Source organism: Nansenia antarctica (genome assembly GCF_963989245.1).
Source record: "Nansenia antarctica genome assembly, chromosome: 1".
Taxonomy (NCBI): Eukaryota; Metazoa; Chordata; class Actinopteri; order Argentiniformes; family Microstomatidae; genus Nansenia; species Nansenia antarctica.
Window position 1 is genome coordinate 46,046,274 of NC_137674.1, and position 14,476 is coordinate 46,060,749.

The 14,476-nt window shown below is 49.7% G+C and overlaps 1 protein-coding gene across 1 annotated transcript; it reads right to left on the reverse strand.

Moving 5' to 3' along the window:
- Positions 1-4,879: 4,879 nt before the first annotated feature.
- On the reverse strand, positions 4,880-12,488 carry LOC308150489 (ubiquitin carboxyl-terminal hydrolase 42-like; the record flags this gene model as incomplete). The annotated part of the gene is made up of 14 exons (XM_080523313.1): positions 4,880-5,171; positions 5,285-5,451; positions 6,477-7,145; positions 7,506-7,662; positions 7,771-7,871; positions 9,302-9,442; positions 9,611-9,722; positions 9,818-9,900; positions 10,031-10,101; positions 10,224-10,291; positions 10,729-10,828; positions 11,312-11,422; positions 11,604-11,813; positions 12,248-12,488. 14 exons carry the CDS (start codon positions 12,486-12,488, stop codon positions 4,880-4,882), a joined length of 2,523 nt encoding a protein of 840 aa, XP_080379439.1.
- Between the last annotated feature and the right edge of the window lie 1,988 nt (positions 12,489-14,476).

The window sequence follows — 14,476 nt, forward strand, 5'->3', positions numbered from 1 at the left end:
GGAGTAGTGTACAGAGGGGGGGGGGTAGAGGAGTAGTGTACAGAGGGGGGGGGTAGAGGAGTAGTGTACAGAGGGGGGGGTAGAGGAGTAGTGTACAGAGGGGGGGGTAGAGGAGTAGTGTACAGAGGGGGGGGTAGAGGAGTAGTGTACAGAGGGGGGGGTAGAGGAGTAGTGTACAGAGGGGGGGGTAGAGGAGTAGTGTACAGAGGGGGGGGGTAGAGGGGTAGTGTACAGAGGGGGGGGTAGAGGAGTAGTGTACAGAGGGGGGGGTAGAGGAGTAGTGTACAGAGGGGGGGGGGTAGAGGAGTAGTGTACAGAGGGGGGGGGGGGTAGAGGAGTAGTGTACAGAGGGGGGGGGGTAGAGGAGTAGTGTACAGAGGGGGGGGGTAGAGGAGTAGTGTACAGAGGGGGGGGGGGTAGAGGGGTAGTGTACAGAGGGGGGGGGTAGAGGAGTAGTGTACAGAGGGGGGGGGTAGAGGAGTAGTGTACAGAGGGGGGGGGTAGAGGAGTAGTGTACAGAGGGGGGGGTAGAGGAGTAGTGTACAGAGGGGGGGGGGTAGAGGAGTAGTGTACAGAGGGGGGGGGGGTAGAGGAGTAGTGTACAGAGGGGGGGGGTAGAGGAGTAGTGTACAGAGGGGGGGGGTAGAGGAGTAGTGTACAGAGGGGGGGGGGGGGGGTAGAGGAGTAGTGTACAGAGGGGGGGGGTAGAGGAGTAGTGTACAGAGGGGGGGGTAGAGGAGTAGTGTACAGAGGGGGGGGTAGAGGAGTAGTGTACAGAGGGGGGGGGTAGAGGAGTAGTGTACAGAGGGGGGGGGTAGAGGAGTAGTGTACAGAGGGGGGGGGTAGAGGAGTAGTGTACAGAGGGGGGGGGTAGAGGAGGTAGTGTACAGAGGGGGGGGGGTAGAGGAGTAGTGTACAGAGGGGGGGGTAGAGGAGTAGTGTACAGAGGGGGGGGGTAGAGGAGTAGTGTACAGAGGGGGGGGGGGTAGAGGAGTAGTGTACAGAGAGGGGGGGGTAGAGGAGTAGTGTACAGAGGGGGGGGTAGAGGAGTAGTGTACAGAGGGGGGGGGTAGAGGAGTAGTGTACAGAGGGGGGGGGTAGAGGAGTAGTGTACAGAGGGGGGGGGGGGTAGAGGAGTAGTGTACAGAGAGGGGGGGGTAGAGGAGTAGTGTACAGAGGGGGGGGGGGGGGGTAGAGGAGTAGTGTACAGAGGGGGGGGGGGGTAGAGGAGTAGTGTACAGAGGGGGGGGGGTAGAGGAGTAGTGTACAGAGGGGGGGGTAGAGGAGTAGTGTACAGAGGGGGGGGGGGGTAGAGGAGTAGTGTACAGAGGGGGGGGGTAGAGGAGTAGTGTACAGAGGGGGGGGGGGGGGTAGAGGAGTAGTGTACAGAGGGGGGGGGGTAGAGGAGTAGTGTACAGAGGGGGGGGGGGGGTAGAGGAGTAGTGTACAGAGGGGGGGGTAGAGGAGTAGTGTACAGAGGGGGGGGGGTAGAGGGGTAGTGTACAGAGGGGGGGGGGGTAGAGGGGTAGTGTACAGAGGGGGGGGGTAGAGGGGTAGTGTACAGAGGGGGGGGGTAGAGGGGTAGTGTACAGAGGGGGGGGTAGAGGGTAGTGTACAGAGGGGGGGGGGGTAGAGGAGTAGTGTACAGAGGGGGGGGTAGAGGGGTAGTGTACAGAGGGGGGGGGTAGAGGAGTAGTGTACAGAGGGGGGGGGGGGTAGAGGAGTAGTGTACAGAGGGGGGGGTAGAGGAGTAGTGTACAGAGGGGGGGGGGTAGAGGAGTAGTGTACAGAGGGGGGGGTAGAGGAGTAGTGTACAGAGGGGGGGGGGGGTAGAGGGGTAGTGTACAGAGGGGGGGGGTAGAGGAGTAGTGTACAGAGGGGGGGGGGTAGAGGAGTAGTGTACAGAGGGGGGGGGGGTAGAGGAGTAGTGTACAGAGGGGGGGGGGTAGAGGAGTAGTGTACAGAGGGGGGGGGGGGTAGAGGAGTAGTGTACAGAGGGGGGGGGGTAGAGGAGTAGTGTACAGAGGGGGGGGGTAGAGGGGTAGTGTACAGAGGGGGGGGTAGAGGTGTAGTGTACAGAGGGGGGGGTAGAGGAGTAGTGTACAGAGGGGGGGGGTAGAGGAGTAGTGTACAGAGGGGGGGGTAGAGGTGTAGTGTACAGAGGGGGGGGGTAGAGGAGTAATGTACAGAGGGGGGGGGGTAGAGGAGTAGTGTACAGAGGGGGGGGGGTAGAGGAGTAGTGTACAGAGGGGGGGGGGGTAGAGGAGTAGTGTACAGAGGGGGGGGGGGGTAGAGGAGTAGTGTACAGAGGGGGGGGTAGAGGAGTAGTGTACAGAGGGGGGGGGTAGAGGAGTAGTGTACAGAGGGGGGGGTAGAGGAGTAGTGTACAGAGGGGGGGGGGTAGAGGAGTAGTGTACAGAGGGGGGGGGTAGAGGGGTAGTGTACAGAGGGGGGGGGTAGAGGTGTAGTGTACAGAGGGGGGGGTAGAGGAGTAGTGTACAGAGGGGGGGGGTAGAGGAGTAGTGTACAGAGGGGGGGGGTAGAGGAGTAGTGTACAGAGGGGGGGGGGGGTAGAGGAGTAGTGTACAGAGGGGGGGGTAGAGGAGTAGTGTACAGAGGGGGGGGGTAGAGGAGTAGTGTACAGAGGGGGGGGTAGAGGAGTAGTGTACAGAGGGGGGGGTAGAGGAGTAGTGTACAGAGGGGGGGGTAGAGGAGTAGTGTACAGAGGGGGGGGGGGGTAGAGGAGTAGTGTACAGAGGGGGGGGTAGAGGAGTAGTGTACAGAGGGGGGGGGGGTAGAGGAGTAGTGTACAGAGGGGGGGTGGTAGAGGAGTAGTGTACAGAGGGGGGGGGGGTAGAGGAGTAGTGTACAGAGGGGGGGGGTAGAGGGGTAGTGTACAGAGGGGGGGGGGTAGAGGAGTAGTGTACAGAGGGGGGGGGGGTAGAGGAGTAGTGTACAGAGGGGGGGGGGTAGAGGAGTAGTGTACAGAGGGGGGGGGTAGAGGAGTAGTGTACAGAGGGGGGGGGGGTAGAGGAGTAGTGTACAGAGGGGGGGGGTAGAGGAGTAGTGTACAGAGGGGGGGGTAGAGGAGTAGTGTACAGAGGGGGGGGGGTAGAGGAGTAGTGTACAGAGGGGGGGGGTAGAGGAGTAGTGTACAGAGGGGGGGGTAGAGGAGTAGTGTACAGAGGGGGGGGGTAGAGGAGTAGTGTACAGAGGGGGGGGTAGAGGAGTAGTGTACAGAGGGGGGGGTAGAGGAGTAGTGTACAGAGGGGGGGGTAGAGGAGTAGTGTACAGAGGGGGGGGGTAGAGGAGTAGTGTACAGAGGGGGGGGGTAGAGGAGTAGTGTACAGAGAGGGGGGGGTAGAGGGGTAGTGTACAGAGGGGGGGGCTAGAGGAGTAGTGTACAGAGAGGGGGGGGTAGAGGGGTAGTGTACAGAGGGGGGGGGTAGAGGAGTAGTGTACAGAGGGGGGGGGTAGAGGAGTAGTGTACAGAGGGGGGGGTAGAGGGGTAGTGTACAGAGGGGGGGGTAGAGGAGTAGTGTACAGAGGGGGGGGGTAGAGGGGTAGTGTACAGAGGGGGGGGTAGAGGAGTAGTGTACAGAGGGGGGGGGGGTAGAGGAGTAGTGTACAGAGGGGGGGGTAGAGGAGTAGTGTACAGAGGGGGGGGTAGAGGTGTAGTGTACAGAGGGGGGGGGTAGAGGAGTAGTGTACAGAGGGGGGGGGTAGAGGAGTAGTGTACAGAGGGGGGGGGGGTAGAGGAGTAGTGTACAGAGGGGGGGGGTAGAGGAGTAGTGTACAGAGGGGGGGGTAGAGGAGTAGTGTACAGAGGGGGGGGGTAGAGGAGTAGTGTACAGAGGGGGGGGTAGAGGAGTAGTGTACAGAGGGGGGGGGGTAGAGGGGTAGTGTACAGAGGGGGGGGGGGTAGAGGGGTAGTGTACAGAGGGGGGGGGGTAGAGGGGTAGTGTACAGAGGGGGGGGTAGAGGAGTAGTGTACAGAGGGGGGGGTAGAGGAGTAGTGTACAGAGGGGGGGGGGTAGAGGAGTAGTGTACAGAGGGGGGGGGGGTAGAGGGGTAGTGTACAGAGGGGGGGGGGGTAGAGGGGTAGTGTACAGAGGGGGGGGGGTAGAGGGGTAGTGTACAGAGGGGGGGGTAGAGGAGTAGTGTACAGAGGGGGGGGTAGAGGAGTAGTGTACAGAGGGGGGGGGTAGAGGGGTAGTGTACAGAGGGGGGGGGGGGTAGAGGAGTAGTGTACAGAGGGGGGGGGGGTAGAGGAGTAGTGTACAGAGGGGGGGGTAGAGGAGTAGTGTACAGAGGGGGGGGGGGTAGAGGAGTAGTGTACAGAGGGGGGGGTAGAGGAGTAGTGTACAGAGGGGGGGGGGGTAGAGGAGTAGTGTACAGAGGGGGGGGTAGAGGAGTAGTGTACAGAGGGGGGGGGTAGAGGAGTAGTGTACAGAGGGGGGGGGGTAGAGGAGTAGTGTACAGAGGGGGGGGTAGAGGAGTAGTGTACAGAGGGGGGGGTAGAGGAGTAGTGTACAGAGGGGGGGGTAGAGGAGTAGTGTACAGAGGGGGGGGTAGAGGAGTAGTGTACAGAGGGGGGGGGGGTAGAGGAGTAGTGTACAGAGGGGGGGGTAGAGGAGTAGTGTACAGAGGGGGGGGGTAGAGGAGTAGTGTACAGAGGGGGGGGTAGAGGAGTAGAAAGAAAGGATAGAAAGAAAGGGTGTCTCAGTGAGTGTGAAAAGAGGGATGCAGAGAAAAAAAGTTGTCTTCTCCAGTGAAAGGGTTGAGAGAAAGAGAGGGGGAAAAAAGCAAAAACATAAAAGAGCTGGAAATGTCCTCAAGTCTGTCCAGGGTAGGTGTGGTGGTGTAAGTGCACACACAGTCACAACAGCCAGTCCCAGGCCAGCTCCTTCTCTTCCAGACAAAACGCCTCCTCATCGTAGTCGGTGCGGCGTTGTTTATTAGGCGAGTGGTCGTTGACATGGTCGTCGCCATGGTGACGGCGCTTCCGGTTCGGCCTCTCCTCACTGCTTCCTTGATGGGGTGCCGTTGGCGATGCATGACCAGAAGGGAGGCTGAAGTCATCGTAGTCGGTGCGGCGTTGTTTATTAGGCGAGTGGTCGTTGACATGGTCGTCGCCATGGTAACGGCGCTTCCGGTTCGGTACCTCTTTGCTAGAAAAAAAGAAGAAGAAAAGCATACAGGCTTAATACAATTACATTCTTAATATCATAATTTAAAATCATTGAAATCTGCACAGTGCCTGGAGGTGTGAGGGTTGTCTCACCTTGGCCGACTGTGATGAGACTCCCTGCCGTTAGCTATGCTTGGACCCACACCAGACGACAGCCCATGACCGTTAGCTATGCTTGGACCCACACCAGACGACAGCCCATGACCGTTAGCTATGCTTGGACCCACACCAGACGACAGCCCAGGACCACTGCTAGAAACCTGCAACAGACCACAACCACAAACATCAATGGGCGCACTGATGAAAATATTGACAGGACATGATTACATACTGCAGGATAATGACATGATTACATACTGCAGGATAATGACATGATTACATACTGCAGGATAATGACATGATGACATACTGCAGGATAATGACATGATTACATACTGCAGGATAATGACATGATTACATACTGCAGGATAATGACATGATTACATACTGCAGGATAATGACATGATTACATACTGCAGGATAATGACATGATTACATACTGCAGGATAATGACATGATTACATACTGCAGGATAATGACATGATTACATACCGCAGGATAATGACATGATTACATACTGCAGGATAATGACATGATTACATACTGCAGGATAAGGACATGATTACATACTGCAGGATAATGACATGATTACATACTGCAGGATAATGACATGATTACATACTGCAGGATAATGACATGATTACATACTGCAGGATAATGACATGATTACATACTGCAGGATAATGACATGATTACATACTGCAGGATAATGACATGATTACATACTGCAGGATAATGACATGATGACATACTGCAGGATAATGACATGATTACATACTGCAGGATAATGACATGATTACATACTGCAGGATAATGACATGATTACATACTGCAGGATAATGACATGATTACATACTGCAGGATAATGACATGATTACATACTGCAGGATAATGACATGATTACATACTGCAGGATAATGACATGATTACATACTGCAGGATAATGACATGATTACATACTGCAGGATAATGACATGATTACATACTGCAGGATAATGACATGATTACATACTGCAGGATAATGCTTTGCAATAGTATTTCAACAACAATACCTTCTTCTCTTGTCCTTGCAAGCAGCCAAATACCATGACAACAATCCTATACGTGGCCCGATATCAGATAACCACACTTTATCAGATAGAAACTATTCTATGCTACCGTTTTGGCATGTTATTTGACTAAGTACCTTGTCAGTGTGTTTGAGGCCATTGACTTTGTGGTGTCCGTTCTGGTGACCGTTCTGGTTGGGTTTGGCGATGCCGTTACTGTTGTGGTGCGCCCCAGCCTCACTCCCACCAGCACCGTTGGTCTTAACGGCCGGCTGGGGTCGCGGGGCCGGTCCGTAGACGGCTCCTCCGTTCCTCCCGTTGAAATTAGGCTTGGCCAGGCCGTTTTCTAGAGCGCCGCCCTCCTGATCAGACTCCTCTGATGACTCGTGGCCGTACGGCACCAGGAAGGAGGAGCCGTGATTCCCATTACTGGCTGACGTGCCGTTCACACGAGGCGGGCGAGGGGCGGACATACAGGCTGAGGTAGACTGTGAGGAAGAGGAAGAGGAGGAGGCGGACGGCTGGACGTAAGAGGAGGAAGCTGAGGCTGAAGAAGAGGATGAGGAGGGGCGGATCTGCTTGCCCTGGCCAATGTAGAAGGAGAGCTTCTGTAGAAGGAGAGCACGGTCGGGGATCCCAGTGGGACGGCAGAGTGGGTTTGAGGAGATGGAGGACGAGGAGGATGAAGAAGAGGAGGCGGAGGGCAGCACGTGGCTCGGTTTTCCGAGGCCGCCACTGCTGGTGCTAGGCTTGGAGCCAGATGGATTGTCTCTTAGAGAGCCGTTCCCGTTGACGTGAAGGGTGTTCTGTGAAACAACCAAAATAAGTTAGCTACAAGCCTCATTACACACTGCTGTTTCCCTTACCATTGAATAGGTGGGGCGGACCCCCCTGTCTGGAGTTTTGGCTTAGATAGAACTCAATAGAAAATGAGTAAATGGTAATGGCATCGCTGGATGTGTACTCATGTGCCCTGCCAAAAACAAATCTGTGCGAAACACTGGTACGCGAGCTTGCTGTGAATACAGTATTATCATTCATTGATCTTTAATAATCATCAGAATTATCATTAAGTATCATGCCAATGTGGTGTGAAGCTGCGTGTGGAGGCTCATATGACAATTAAAGAGTGTGTGTGTGTATACAGTGCAGTATAGAGGCTGTACCTTAGCCATGTTTGGGGGCAGCTGGGGGCCGATGAAGCCGGTGGAGTTGTGGCAAAGCCCGAGGTTGACACTGGGCGTGAGGACAGGGCGCGGGGACGACTGGCCTGGGGTGCGGCTCACGAGGTTACAGTTCCCTCCGTTCTTCAGATCAGGTGACCTGGTGGCCGGAATACAACAAGATGTTTTCGTGATAAAAAAAAGGGGGGGGGGGGCATGCACAAGAAATGTAAGTTGTGAAATGTCTTTGCGCCTCTGTGGTACTCACCTGATGTAGAAGAGCACGTAAGCCTGTTGGTTGAGAACGGATCTGATGTCACTGACAGACACCGAGGAGTCGTTCATCTCATACCACTGCCCGTCACTGGCCTGAGAATTAAGAAGAGGACTGTTAACGTTAACGTCAACATCAGCATGTGATTGCAATTTATTCCTGTTCGCGGATGACTCGGCTCTGCTGGTCTCTGACAGGGACATATTGCAGGTGGAAAAAGCGCTAAGCACTGAACTGAGTAGAATCTGCATCTGGCTAGCTGACAATAAACTATCAATACACCTAGGTAAAACTGAAACCATCCTATACGGATCCCCATCTAAACTCAGAAAGGCTGAAAATTTTAAAATAAAAGTGGGTAACATTAATATCACAAGAAAAGAGGATATTACATACCTGGGCTCCATCTTAGAGGCAAATCTTTCCGGAGATAAAATGGCAGCAAAAGTAATCAAAAAAGTTAACCATAGAACTAGATTCTTGTACAGGATATCCTCACTTGTCAGTAAAAACACACTGAGGACCCTATCAGGAGCTCTCATTCAATGTCACTTCGACTATGCCGTAACATCATGGTACTATAGAACCACAAAGGCCCATAAAACAAGACTCCAGACAGCCCAAAATAAACTGGTTAGGCTTCTGCTAGGTCTCAACCCTAGGACACATCTAACCGCTGCTCATTTTTTGAGCCTTGATTGGCTACGAGTAGTTGACAGAGTGCAGCAGCTTGCACTGGGCCTGGTCTTCAAGATACGCTACACCACAAAGACACCCAAGTACCTGTCAACATACTTCCAAAAAGTGAACAACGTCCACACATACAACACCAGAGGAAGCTCCACGAACCACGTTCAACCGCGTTGCACCACAAACAAGGGGTTAAACTCGTTTGCAAACTATGCAGTAAAAATGTGGAACGCCCTTCCTATAATCTTAAAGGAGTGCAAAACACTGCCCACCTTCAAAACCACTCTCAAAAAACATTTACAGGAGGCTGCAATCCGTAACTGGACCCTCTAAATCAAAAATCAGATTAAAAGACCCGAACTACCCACTGTACATACTTTGTGTTTTGTCCCCCGCCCCCACCTGTGGTGTATGTCCCCACCTGTCCTACCCGCTGTACATACCTTATGTTTTGTTGTATTGTTCTTCCCATGATGGATGTGTGTTTATCTTGTAGATAGTAATAGTTATTTGTCTGTATTATCTTGTAGATAGTACTAGCTTTTTTTGTCTGTCTTACATGTAACGATGAATTGAGAATCAAGGACCCCAATTGAAATAAGCCAGTGGCTTTCTTGGGTTTTTATCCTGTTAGTTGACCTTGTATGTAATATGTACTTTCATGTACCTACTTCTGCAAATCTTCTAATAAAGTTTTTCAATCAATCAATCAACGTCACATCACATCAACATCTAATTCTGAGCAAAATGAGACTGGCTGATGCACTGGTGAACTGAATTTTTATGAGGGGTGTGTGTGTGTGTGTGTGTGTGTGTGTGTGTGTGTGTGAGATACCTTGATGTAGCAGTAGTAGTGTCCAGCATGGCAACTACGGCCTGAGTGGACCAGCACTGCATACAGAACATAGTCCTGGGGCTCCCCGTGGGACTGGGACATGAAGGGCCTAAGGTCCAGGTACTCGGGGTACCTCACGTCCTGAGTAAGGAGAGTAAGGACGACACAGGGAAACCACACAGGGAAACGAACAGGGGGTACATCTTCAAAATAACTAAGGCATTTCTGATTGTCTGAGAAGAGGAAAAAAATACCCTATTGCATTTAACATTCTAAACCTGAATCCAAATATTCCCAAAATGATCTTACCTTTCTAATCTTGCCCCCGTTGAAGTTGGCAAAGCGGTTCAGTGAGATGGTGAGCACGTTGGAGCTCCGGTGGATGGTGAGTCTCTTTGAGGCTGGAACCATTTTCTTACACCTGCAGACAGGTTTTAGTCAGTTGCATTCCATTATGACGTGAGGAATCAAAACTCAATAGGCTGCACAAATAAATGAATACAGGTATATACTAACTTTGTGCATTTGTATGCATTATCTCCATCCAGTTGCTCTGGCTTGACAAACTGCTCCAGTGCCTTGGTTATGCTGGGAGCCGTCTGCAAGACGACAGACACAATTCTCAATTATTTACTTATTACCAATATCTCATATCACGATGAATAATTCTTGTAAAAGGTACTTGATTGATGTGAAACAGCAGAATGATTATGTATAATTGTGTGTTACCTTTATTTCCAATGCGACATCCAAGTAGGGGTCAAACGTGTCAGAGACTGCTTCGCAGTTTAAACATTTTACTGTGAAAGATTGAGCATTGAAGATTCAGTGCTTTTCTTTGCTAACTTTGTACGGGTAAGCAACATACATACAGTATAAGCAGCATACAAATGAGCAATGCAAGTTTGGACCAATAACTTACCCCTGGATCGTAGGTACCCTCCAAAGACTTGGTGGATAAAACTGGTTGCCTGCGTTTGCCTGTCCAATCTATTGAAAAAAGAAATGCCAGAAGAATTAAAAAGACAAACTACAAACTACTCAAAATGTGAATGAATTATTCCTAATAGTCAGCCAGTCTGTACTACAGTACATTCTCAAATCAAGATACTCGTTTATTAACCATTAGCAACACAAACTGTTACAGCCCTTTGAGAAGAAGAAATAAAGGGGAAGAGACAGCAGAGGAAATAGAGCAAAGATAATTACAGAAAGGTAACCTGTTGGCGCAGAAAGGAAATCCACTATCCACAAGAGCTTGCTACAGTCAGTTTTAAGGGTCGCTTCTATAAGCGAGGGTCATTGCAACATATCTATTAATCATGTCTCACTGTATTCTAAGCTAAATATGAATGTAGGTCAGATCCAAGTACACTACATCCTAGTGGCTGAACACTGATTTCCATAACTCCCTCAGTAACACCTACTTGGTTCCAGGCAGGCAGGACTTTTGCATAGCATCCACTGTGCATCGCAGGAACTCGTGGGCATCCTCCTGACTCCCTAAGCTGAAGTGCTTTGCAATCCCTACCGGGTGTAACAGGGCAGGTAGATGACGAAACCATACAGTTGACAAAAACATTAAACAATCACATTGACATGGTTATGGTTAGCTGTTACTTATCGTTTGGTATTTTGGTGGAAGCATAGGATGCTATTGCTAAGAAGCTGTCTGTCAAATAGTTCTCCCTCCAAAATAAATTGATAGCACCTTCTACTTTTTTGGAGGGAAAATAAATTTTCTGAAGATACTGTGTGTTCCCTGGATTTGGCACCTGTGATGCTATCCAACTCTCTTTGCATTTTTGGAGAGAAAACTATTTAGCTGACAGGCTGGTCATATTGTCCATATATCTATTATTTTGATACAGCAAATATGTTTTTTTGTTTTGTTCTGATGTGATTGCAGGCAGTTATTATTATTAATATTTTTTACAACAACACATATTTCCATCAAGCATATATTAAATAGTAATATAGTTTTTTTTCTGATTGTGAGTGGACACTCACGTTTTAGTTGATTGAAGACACCAATGGGCTTGATGACGTTCCCCGAGTTAGCAAAAACCTGGGTGATGTGGTTCTGCATGGTGCACATCATACAGAAACCAGGCTCATGACCTAAAGGGGAACAGATATGGAGGTTAATCGGATAAGAGGCATGTTGTACCGTATCTTCTAGCATTCTGTTCCGATTAACTTCATTCCTCAATACAATTGTTTAAAATGCAATATATCACGACCAAAATAGTCATTCTAAACAGGTCTGGAAACCAGATTGGTTATATCTTCATTCACATACATGTTTTGGAATGTTCCCGGGTCAGCATGTAGTTGGTGAGGGGAACGGTGTAGGTGAGACACTGCAGAGCCGAGTTGAGGAAGCAGGTGTTTCCCAGGTTCTTGAGGCCCGCTCCGATGCGGTGGATCTGGCTCCACTTCAAGTTGAGCCGCTCCATAGGGAACAGGACCTTCTGGGGGAGGCCAATGTCGTCCCCACTGCTCAGCACCACTGGGGAGGGTGGGGAAACACAAATAAAAACACTGAGATTAGTCACAGGCGGAAAATACTTTTAAAGAAAGTTTTACGTTTTGTTTATATGGAACAAGCGATGGAGTGCTAGGTGAGAGCAGAGGGCAGAGAGATGCTGTCTTTATTACTGACATCACACAGTAGGTTCTACAAGAGAGAACCTCATTCTGGGTCATTTGCTTGGGGCTACATTAAGCGATTGATTACCTCCCCTCACAGTACAACATGCTTACATAACTTGCCATGCCATAGAGAAAAGACACACAACACCTAGGAAACCTGTTCAGTCGGTCAATTGGGCGGGAATTCCCTCAGCACACACAGTGAATACATTTACAGTGAGTGCAGGTATTTGCCCTCGTTTTTACCCAGCATCAAGAGACCTTTTGATTTAACAAACCATATCTTCTCACCTTGCTCCTTGGGCCGATCCACTGAGTGGGTCGCACTGCTGTAGATGGTAGCTCCAGGTGTGGGGCCCAGGCAGCCGCCTGTCTTCACCCTGGGGGTGTCATTGGGTGAGGGGCCCACCCCCCAGCTGGAGCAGCTGCTGTCCATCCCGTCTTCACTACTGAAGGGGGAGCGCTTGCACCCGACTGACTCAAGGTCAGACTTCTCTGAAGATCTGTCAACTTTTGTGCGGTCCTTTCTCATTGTTCATTGCTGATGGGCAAAAACAACAAACACAGATGAAAGTGTTAGCTATTTAATATGTAAGTATTGACAACTAGTTGAGGAATGATAACCCTGGTAGAGATTAGTGAAGTTGTATCTGAACCAAGCACACATACAATCTTCACTGGAGCTCTAGTGGGTTAGTATTACGCTATGCTATTCAGATTGTAGTCCAAGAGTGCCAAATAAAGTGCAGTGTATATAGGATGCTCTAAACAACCTATGAAGCAACACTTTAATACAGTGTCATCCTTAGCTACCTGCATGCATGCATGTTCCGTCCAGCATCTCAATCAAACACACTGATTTTCTATTATAAATGGGTGACTTCTGGGTATGACAGATTCAGTTGGTGGATCTATTCACACATTATATCAGGAATGACTCCCTGTCTGGTACTGAGAGGGGCTTATGATACTCAGTCAATCCCCATGAAATATGGCAGAACAAAATCGTTTCAAATGAAAGCTTGAGGAACAAAGAAGGGTTCACAAAAAGAGTAGCTAGCTAGTAGTGTATTATGGAGATCCATGTTAGTATGTCATATTAACCACCAGGTTTACAATGCATGGCAAAACATTCCTATCACTTTAAGAATTTGCCCACCGATACAATCGTTCGTTAAATAAGATTTCACCGAATAATATTGCCAAACTAAAAATGCGCCTGCGTGTACCAAATAAATGGCTCGTACACACTAGATTCACGGACACGTGACAACGTTACAGTGGGTTGTTAGGGGCGTAAACGTTTGTGTACAGTAGAATTCTCGTCCAGCGTGCCTAGTTACAGGAACCACATCATGACTTCGGAGGGGGCAGAATTGATCAAATAACAAACTTGACGGCTGGCTCGGATTACCCAACGATTCAACATTGCAAAGACCATGTAATCTGAAAGTGAAAGCCCGAAAAACAACATCGACCAGAAGAACTAGCCCCTGTTGCAACCAGTAAACTATCACCTATACTAGTATAATTAACACGTTTAATGAATTAACATATCAGCAAGCTAACTTAGTACATACATATATATCTATCTATATATTTATATATATAAACTGAAAATCAGCCCTCTCTGCGAGGTATCGCCACTGAAAGACAAGAGACTTGCAACACGAACACGCATGTTTACTTTCAAAAAAAAAAAAAAAAAAAACGACAATTGTTCCCTCCTCCCACCCAGGCTGAGAGAGGCTTTAGCCAACGAGACAGGCCACGCCCACTACTCCAGCAACGCAATACACCAGGAGAAACAGAGAAACAGGTCATTTTAAACGTGTCTTACCCTGTTTTCGTCAACGATAAGGGAAAGTGAAGAGCGTGTGGCCTTTCTTGAGCACACGATCAACATTCTGTTGTGGGGAAGCTCGCGCGTGCATGGTAACAACCACAGACGCCATGGTAACGGCGCACGTAACAATACTACAATTCTACGGCGAGGATGAGCATTTTGCAACAATTATGCTACTACTACTAGCTAGCTATAGTGCAGCAATTATCTCATTCATTGCTCTATTGTTGTGGGGCATTCCTTCATAATGTAGGCTATAGGCAGTGGCGCCGGCAGTCGGAATCCTGTACGCACTGTGCGTACACATTTTTTTAAAGGATTTTTTTTCTGTAATAAACGTGCTTAATAATTATATGTATTTTGTGTTGTGTTGAACTGGGTATATTTGCAACAGTGTTGCGGAAAATGAAGATTTCTGCCGAATGCTGCTAACACTGGAACCACGTTATGAAACACCAGTATCAGGTGTCAGAAAGGCGCTTGACGACACACAGCGCCTTTCTGAAAAGTTAAAAGGCAGCTGCGCTTTTCTCTCGCTTTTTACAAAACGGCAGTTTTTTCCCTTTTCCCATAGGGTTGTATGTAAAAAGGCGCTGAAGGCCACGCTTTTTTCTTAAAAAATAAGTCACGTGTGAACACCCCCGAATAAAGTCTTTCACGATGCGTTCAGCCAA